Source organism: Danio aesculapii, chromosome 24 (genome assembly GCF_903798145.1).
Source record: "Danio aesculapii chromosome 24, fDanAes4.1, whole genome shotgun sequence".
NCBI classification, from domain to species: domain Eukaryota; kingdom Metazoa; phylum Chordata; class Actinopteri; order Cypriniformes; family Danionidae; genus Danio; species Danio aesculapii.
The window spans coordinates 25,759,015-25,768,346 of NC_079458.1; the positions used below are offsets into that span (position 1 = coordinate 25,759,015).

The window sequence follows — 9,332 nt, forward strand, 5'->3', positions numbered from 1 at the left end:
TGCAATCATCTTTAGCTTGATTACAATCCTCATCCATTAAATCCATCAATATGATGAAAAAAGAACCTTAAACCTTACTAGTTCATAAAAGTGGTCTGTGCAAGCTGTTATATACAACGGCTATCTGACTAACACCGTTAGAGTCATTTGAAGTTATTTAGTTGCTTTTGTGTGAAAAAAAATAAAATAAAAAAAAAAAATTATTTATATATATATATTTTTTTTTATAACATTTTTGAAATTTCCAATGAACCAAACTGTGGTCCTGGATAGCTGTCACTTTGGGAGTGAAAAAATTAATAATTTATGCAAAATTAAGTAACTAATAAGTCAATCTGGGCACACACAAAACAATATTTACAACATTTTTATCTGTAATCCATAACCTCTGGCAATTGGGAAAATCTCACTTTTCCATCGATGGGTTTTTTAGACATTTCATATTTAAGGCCCAAGGTGTGATTTTACATGCATTTTTTAATTTCTCTTTGCTATTTGGGCTTATTAGAACCTAATTAGAATAAAAACCTAAGTATCATCTTTTGATACGATGTACTTTTAAAGAAAAATTATGTCCATATATGTGGACTCATGGTTCTAATTTACGCAAAACACTTTTTCCTGAATTTTTTAATGCATATTTAACATAGAATTTTTTTAACTTGCTTTGACTATCAGAGTAAAAATATTTTTCCCCCCATTTTGGACAGTTAAAAATAGTGTTTGGGACATTTTATATGCACACTGTATGTCTGTAACAAAATCTAAAACATTCAAAGTATTTTAAATAGCCTCTTAAGAGCTAAAATGTGCTGTCCACGTATGTGGACACTCAAGCCCTAGGAGGATATATGAATTTATATTTAAATGTCTATTAAAATAGGAAATAAATTGGATTAAACTATTTATTTTTGATAAATAATTATCTAGGACTCCTCCACTAAAACAAGGAGGCTGGAAGATCACTATTTTTTTTTTAAATGTGAATAAACAATTTCAAGAGTGTTTGCTAATCTTATTTCTATCTATTGACAAAATAAAACTATACTATACCTAAAAGCCAAAACATATCTCACTAATCTCAATCAAACACATCTACTGTCCAACTGTAATGTCATACATATCACTGCAGTCATCTTTAGCTTGATTACAATCCTCATCCATCAAGTCCACCAATATAAAGTAAAAAGAACATTAAACCTTATTAGTTCATAAATGTGGTCTGTGCAGGCTATGTTATATGACGTACAACGTCTAACTGATTAACAACATCAGAGTCATTTGAATTTAGCTGATAGCTGTCACTTTGGGAGTGCAAAAATAATAATTTATGCAAAATTAATCAATCTAATCTACAGCCTCATGCAATTGGGAAAATCTCATTCATTTTTTTCGACAGATGTTTTTTTTCAGACATTTATTTATATAAATATATATATTTATAAATTTATTTGAGATGGATTATTAACTAGAACTCCTCCACTAAAACAAGGAGGCTGGATGCTCACTATTTTTTTTTAAATTGTGAATAAGCAATTTAAATTGCAGTTTGTGTAGTTCAGGAATATTTGCTGCTCTTATTTCTATGTTACCAAAGTGCCCATGATGGTGTCAAAACATCTCATTAAATCCTACTTTTATGCATTTATTTCATATCTTGTGTTTAACAAAGGTTTTAATGAGTTGCATCGTATTCTGCTTGCATGCAATATTTTACCAATCAAATTTGATCTTTTTAACACTCTTGTAATGCTTTAAGACAAGTTAGCTTTCCCTTTTAACGGTTCTCTGTCGGAGGAAAATGTGCAATTAAATGAGTTGAATTAACATTCTGAGTTCATCTGCTTGTTGTGTGCAGAATATAATTAAGTTTTTTTTTTATGGTTTTGTATCAAAGTAGCACTCTGCGTGCATTTGTATTCTGACCTCTGCTAGTCTGTATTCAGAATATTTTGACTAACTGTCTAGTTTATTTAGTCTTTATTTAATTTTATTTAAAAGCTTTTTTTAGAGTGCCCACTTGGTGCATTCAGCATTTTTTCAGAGTTAAAGTTAAGTAATAAATAATAAATATAAAAGATAAATAAAGGTATATGACCTGCTCTGTATAGTGAATGTACAGAGCTGTGTCAAGCACTGAAAGAAGTGAACTGAACAGGAAATGTTTGTTTGATGTTTATGAAGGAATGCAAATGTTTTGCCAGAGATACCAAAAACAGAAAGTTTTCCTCCTGCCTTGCCTTTTTTCCACCACCATGTCCCTTTAGGGGCTCCATACAAATGAGTGAATTAACATTTTGCTTACATAAACACACAATGATGTAACTATTTCACAGTTATATTCTTAAAACATTCATTGATGATATACAGTGGTGAAAAAGTGTTTGCACCGTTCCTGATTTCTTCTTTTTTTCCATGTTTGTCTCACTTTAATGTTTCAAATCATCAAACTAATTTAAATGTTAGTCAAAGATAACACAAGTAAACACATCATGCAGTATTGAAATGAAGGCTTTTTTCATTATTAAGAGAAAACTAAATTCAAACCTGCATAGACCCTTATAAAAAGGTATTTGCCCCTAAATCTAATAACTGGTTGGGCCACAACCTCAATAATGCATTTTCAACAACTTGCAACGAGTCTGATACAGTGCTGTGGAAGAATTTTGCCTCACTCATCTTTGTAGTATTTTTGTAATTGAGCCATATTGGAAGGTTTTTTAGCATGAATCGCCTTTTTAAGGTCATGCTACAGCATCTTAGTTGAATTTAGGTCAGGACTTTGACTAGGCCACTCCAAAGTCTACATTTTGTTTTTCTTCAGCCATTCAGAATTTGACTTGTGGGTGTTCTTTGGATCCCATTGAGGATATATTGTTACACAGCAGAATTCATGGTTTCATCTATCACAGCAAGTCTTCCAGGTCCTGAAGCACCAAAACAGCCCCAGACCATCACACTACCACCACAACCACATTTTTATTTTGGTATGGTGTTCTTTATCTGAAATGTGGTGTTACTTTTATGCCACACATGCACCTTCCAAAACGTTACATTTTAGGTTGTCGGTCCACAGAGTATTCTGGCAAAACTGTGATGAGCCTTTATGTTGTTTTTGCTCAGCAGTGGTTTTCATCTTGGAACTGCTGTGCAATTCATTTTATTCTATTTCTTATGGTGAGGTCATGGACACTCATCTTAACGCAAGGCAAGGGAGACCTGCAGTTCTTTAGATGTTGTTGTGGGGCCTTTTGTGACGTGTTGGATAAGTTATCGCTGCACTCTTGTGGCAATTTTGGTCAACCGCCCTCTTCCTGGAAGGTTCCCAACTGTTCCATGTTTTTACCATTGGTAGATAATGGCCTTCACTGTTGTTTAAAACTCGTGTTATGAAGCCTAAAGCTTTGGCACTGCAGCAAACTCCTGGCCCGCAGGCCACTTTTGCCCACTCTCCTCCTCCCTCTGGCCCCAACAGACGTCAAAAATGTAACTAGATTCGGCACACCAAAACATATAATTTTGTGTCACTATCATTGTTGTGCAGTCACATACAACTACTTGTAGTTTTGACCTGCTACCTGCTGGACATTTAAAGTACTGTATTCGGATTCATTTTACTTTCGGTTTCTCTCAGTGTGCGGTCCAGAGTATTGCACATGCAGGTTATTTCTGGGGCTGATTTAAACGTTGAAATATATGTCCACAAGTGTTCTATTTTTATTAAAGCTCTAATTTTGAAAATATACAAGGGTTATTATAATTAGATTATTATCATTTTTATGCAGCCTGTATTTTTTTGTGCTAAAACTTCTTCATGGCTTGCACATTATGCCTGGTGGTGTAACAAATATGATAATTTTGCTAATTTTCCATTCAAATTATCTCAATTAATAGTTTTTCCTCATGCATATTAGGATTTCTGAAAAAACTATGTACATTAATAAAATTGTACTGCTGGTTGAATTGAACATGTTAACGTAAATGTAAATGCATAGGCTACTTTCTTTAGTTTTCTATAAGAAAGTTATTGAGAAGAACAATTGCCAGGAAAGTCACTTTAAGTAAAGTCACTGTTAATAATTCTATATTATTATTATTATTGTAGTATTTTTATAGCAGTTTAAACTCCCCTTTCAATATGTACAACACGGCGAAATAAAACTAGAGTTTTATATATATAGATAGATAGATAGATATACATAGATAGATAGATATACATAGATAGATAGATATATATATATAGATATATAGATATATAGATAGATATATAGATATATAGATAGATATATATACATATATATATATATATATATATATATATATATATATATATATATATATATATATACACATCTATAGATCTAGATAGATAGATAGATAGATAGATAGATAGATAGATAGATAGATGAAAAGTAACTAGTAACTATTTACATGAGTATATTTTTCATCAGATTTTTTACTCTTACTCGAGTAACTTTTAAGATTGTTACTTTTACTTGAGTAAAAAATTCCGCATGTACTTGTACTTGAGTATAGATTTTAGATACTCTTCCCACCTCTAGGTAAACCAGAGTGAAGTTTTAACAGGGGGCAAACTCTTTTTATCACACAGGCCTATGTAGTTTTGTATTTTATTTTTCTTTAATAATAAAAACATCCATTTTAAAAAGTGCATGATGGGTTTACTTGTGTTGCCTTTGAATAATATCTGAAACATTAAAGTGTGACGAATATGCAAAAAAAAAAAAAAAAGAAATCAGTAAGGGAAAATCACTTTTTCAAACCACTATACAAATGCTTTACAATTATCCATATAAAGTGTTATAATCTACTCCATCAAAGTTTTACATAAACCATGAGAAGCCAAAGTAATCCGATTTTAGGTCAGCTTGATTTGGTGAACAGGTTTATCCAGCTTTCTGAAAATAAACTTTTTAAAAAAAGAAAGAATGATGCTGGAAAGGATGTTTCCTGCACAGACCAATTGTTTAACTTGAGCAGGTCTCAATGAATTGTGAGGAACTATGGGTATGACAGGCCTAATCCAGCCAAAGTACCAGCACAAAAACACAACAAAATAGTAAAATCATCAAGAAGAAGATATTAATTTGATAGAGATTCTTCCTTTTGGAACGGCACACCATTAGTGATGAACTGTCAGTTGGATCTATACCCATTAATCCGCTGCTTGTATCTTGATTTGTGCAGAGATTAACCGATGTGTTCCGGCGATATGACACAGATCAGGACGGCTGGATCCAGGTGTCATACGAGCAGTATCTATCAATGGTCTTCAACGTGGTATAGCACAACACAAGCACGCCTGCACTCTCCTGTGCCAAACCAAATGTCGCTCCCCTGAAGTCTTCAGCAGAGACTAGTCAACACTACCCTCTACAGGACAACACGGGGACTGGATCTTTATGACTCTTTATTTCGTCTGTCTCTCTGTTCATCTCTTAGTAGCCATGTCATATTGCGTTACGGTCTTAACCATTATTATTGAAACAGTTATGGAATATCACTCCCTTCTGTGTTTAAGGAATGTTGACATTGTGAAAATCATATTAAGACTTGGTTGCATGCTTTCTGATAAACCTCCTTAATGTCAAAGCATGAACTAATGTTTTCCTTTTTTTGTTTAGTTTTTTTTTTGTGGCTGAATTCATGTTTACAATGAAATCCTGTGAGAGCAGGTTGTGTTTGCCATAATAAGATCCTTTTATTTGGATTGACTGTCAGCTCTTCCATATATTTGTAAAAAAAATCTATTTTTAATCTGCACAATGTAATTCAACCTTTTATTTTAGGAAGGAGGTACATATGCTTTTGTATGCCTTTTTCATGCATGATGCCTTACAAATGTTAAAATGGCAAAAAAAAAAAAAAGATAACTGTTTTATTAAAAACTGGAACATGTTTGAATGGAGTTTTTTAATTTGTGTTTGCATCTATTTGTCATTCATAAATGCAGAGTTCCCACGTTTCTTAAAAGTACTTGAATTTCAGACATATAGATTTTAGGCCTTGAAAATACTTAAAAACAAACACAGGTCCTTGAAAGTGCTTTAATTAAATTTGTTTATGGCTTTATTTCAACAATTGTACTCGATTGTCAAAAACAGAAGGAAAGAAAACAGAGAATTTCATAAAATAAAAATCTTAAATCAGTCAATATTTATTTTCAATATAATCAATATTCCAGAAATCGCATTTAAATATCACCACACTGTAAAAACAAAACAAAAACAAAAATTCACTCAACTTAAAATATTTTTTAATAGGCAACAAACTTCAGGACATTTTTTTGAGATCACTCAACTTTCAACCCAATTACTGCACTTGACTCAATTAAACTCAGATGTTCTGAAGTTTGTTGCCTTAATTTTAAGTTGAGTAAAATTTTTTACAGTGCAGTATTTGATTTTACCACGTTTTATTAAAAGTTTCTGAACATGATTTTTTTAACAGTATTTTTTTTTTAATTACTCTGATATTTAAATGAAATTTTAAATGTAAGTGGAAACCTTACGTACAGTAAGCACTATTTTGGCTCTGCATATGCTGGGGTATGAATTACAAAGGTACTTGATTTAAAATTAACGGTGCTTTAAAAAGTTCTGCTGTTCATGAAAACGTGGGAACCCTGTAAATTATTTGAGGTGTTTTTCTTTATTTTTGTTTTAGATTAACGACAGTAACACTTACCAAGAGTCTGGCAGCACATGTAACACAATATTTATTAAGTCACAATCGTATAAACATATTTTACAATTGCATGTGGATTTATTTATTTTTTCATATGTAGCACAATTCCGTCCTCTAGTGCAGTGGTTTCCAAAGTGCGGGACACGAGATAATGACAGTGGGTCGCTTGGTGATTTCCAGAAGTCAAATAAATGTTGTTTAACTATTAGAATTACTACATTTCATCCATAACCCACACAAGATAAAAATAGTAGTTAATAGTTACATAAAAAATGCAACAAAATGCAAACAAAAAGCCAACAGCCTTTTCATTTTTTCCAAAGGATTGGTGTGTTTACATTAGATTAACAAGACAGCAATAGTGTCCAATAGTGTCAGATGCAGCTGATTGCTTTTTTAGCACCAGGATAAACTTTGACACCTTTATGGCAATCAAACACATTAAAAATAAATACAGGCCATGCACAACTGGACATGGAGGAGGATCTCTGATTGGCAGTCTCCAAAATTGAACCAAGAATAGACTTGTGCTGAAAACATTGCGCCCACCAGTCTCATTAGATGAGGTCTTAAATCAAACAAATTATTAAATGTTTTTATACTTCCACTTTTTTGTGCTGTTTTTTGTGCTTACATCAGAGCTAGAATACCATGGGGGTCAAATAAATTGACTTCTCCAATAGTATCTGGATGCTGCAGCGTTGATGATGCAAACTGAGATTGCAAATCTCAGAGATGCAATATCAGACACAATGCACTCAGCAGAGCTAGTGACATTACTATGAGGGGTAGGGTGGGGTTAGGTGTGAGCATTAAAAAGCATTGCATGCAGTTGAGATTGCAACTGCACCAATTTGCTTATGAGCTCTTTTGCAGTTTGAATTATTAAGTGCTTTAAATTATTGCACAGAAATGCATCCTGTTGTCACCATCAGACAAAATCTCTCCAGGCACAAGAGAGGACTGTCCACTAAAGGTCAACAAGCAAAGCGAAGCAAAGCTGACAGCAGTGTGCTCACTCTTTGTAATGGTGTGTAAATATTACCCCACAAACCATGACGTGCAGATGATCAGTGAGAAGAACTGGACCAGGGGTGCGTTTCCCAAAACCATCGTTAGCTAACTAAGGTCGTAATTTCCTTCGTGACAAACATAGTTTGTTGAATTGCTGTTTCCCAAATCCATCGTTCCAATGAACATTCACAAACTGCATGGCAAACTTGTGCACTTGCAACTACACCTCTGGAGCTGTAGTTAGAAACATCGTTCCCGGCTGTGTTCTATTCCCACTTATCCCCCCTATGCCCTATTCATTTAGAACATTCTAACATTCAAAGTTGGAATGATTAAAAATAAAAAAAAGTATTAAAGTCATCTCTCTTAGGTGTAATTTGCTTTCAAACTATTTTTACAGTTTAATTTAGCAATCTTCATGTTTACAATTGTGCTCCCTTCGCAGTGCACTTTGAAAACATTGATGTCATTTTGAACAGCCTCATGGCGAAAGCTAAAGGTGACCTATTATTTAAAAGCGGAATTTATGTTACGTCTCCAAAGCTTATGAATACAAAAACATAGCATACGTTAATTCTTTTAATTTATAGTGGGTTATTTATTAAGTATCTTTGCTGAATGTGACATGGGCCTGTTGGTTAGAACTTTCTGCTGTGGTTTACATGTGTCAAATTGTAAGACTTTTCAAAAAAATAATAAATAAATAAATAAACAATATCCTTCTTAATAATAATCATCATCATCATGATCATCATCATCATTATTATTATTATTAAAATGGGATTTTTAAAATTTCCTTAATAAATATGAAATATTTTATAATAAATGGCCTCATTATTTATTTATTTACTTATATGATTTATATATGATATTAGAATACGTGTTAGCTTTAAGTGATTTTATGTTTTAGAATAGAATATGTAATGTTCAACTTCTCAATAATATTAGTAAAGCAAACATAGGCCCTATATGTGCCGTTTGCATATATAATATGAAAAACGAGTGTATGTTTTTACCAAAACTAATATTGGATTTTATTTTAAATGCGTGTTTTTGTAAAACAATATAATTTGCACAAAGAAATAATGGGGTTCTTCTCTAAAGAAGTTGTTACTCCACCCCGCTTGGAGCATCATTATGAGCACGCTTTAACTAATGTGGTTCAAGTGATGGATCTGCGACAGAGAAACTATGAGTTTTGGGAAACACTCATCCCTACATCGTTCTTTTCCCAAACGATGCATCGTACTATAATAGTTGTTTGGGAAATGCACCCTAGACTGTCACATTGTGAGATCTTCATCAAAGACCAAAGAAGGACAGTTTTTATTCTGAATCAAACATGAAGACTTAGAGCTTTTCAAGAGCGACTGAGTACAAGTTTTGAGCTTTCTTTAAAATATCTTCTTTCGTGTTCAACAGAATCAAGAAACTCATAAAGATTTGGAACCTTCTGAACTGTCCCTTTAAAACGGTCTCTTTAAGATCAAGTTAAGTTGTTTCACAATGCTTGACATAAACTTTCTCTGTTAAAATAGGGAGTTTAACTGAATTTGTGATGAACAAACATTTACATTTACAGCTCAAAGTTGGACATGTGTAGCAAACAG

At 32.7% G+C, this 9,332-nt stretch overlaps 1 protein-coding gene across 1 annotated transcript in view; it reads left to right on the top strand.

Annotated features, from left to right (window-relative positions):
* The window catches only part of pdcd6 (programmed cell death 6), a 33,030-nt gene extending 27,125 nt beyond the window's left edge, over positions 1-5,905 (top strand). Inside the window, exon 6 of the mRNA XM_056450526.1 lies at positions 5,209-5,905. Within this exon, the coding sequence (XP_056306501.1) occupies positions 5,209-5,307 (99 nt within the window). The 3' untranslated portion in view covers positions 5,308-5,905. The remainder of the gene's footprint in view (positions 1-5,208) is intronic.
* Positions 5,906-9,332: the final 3,427 nt, after the last annotated feature.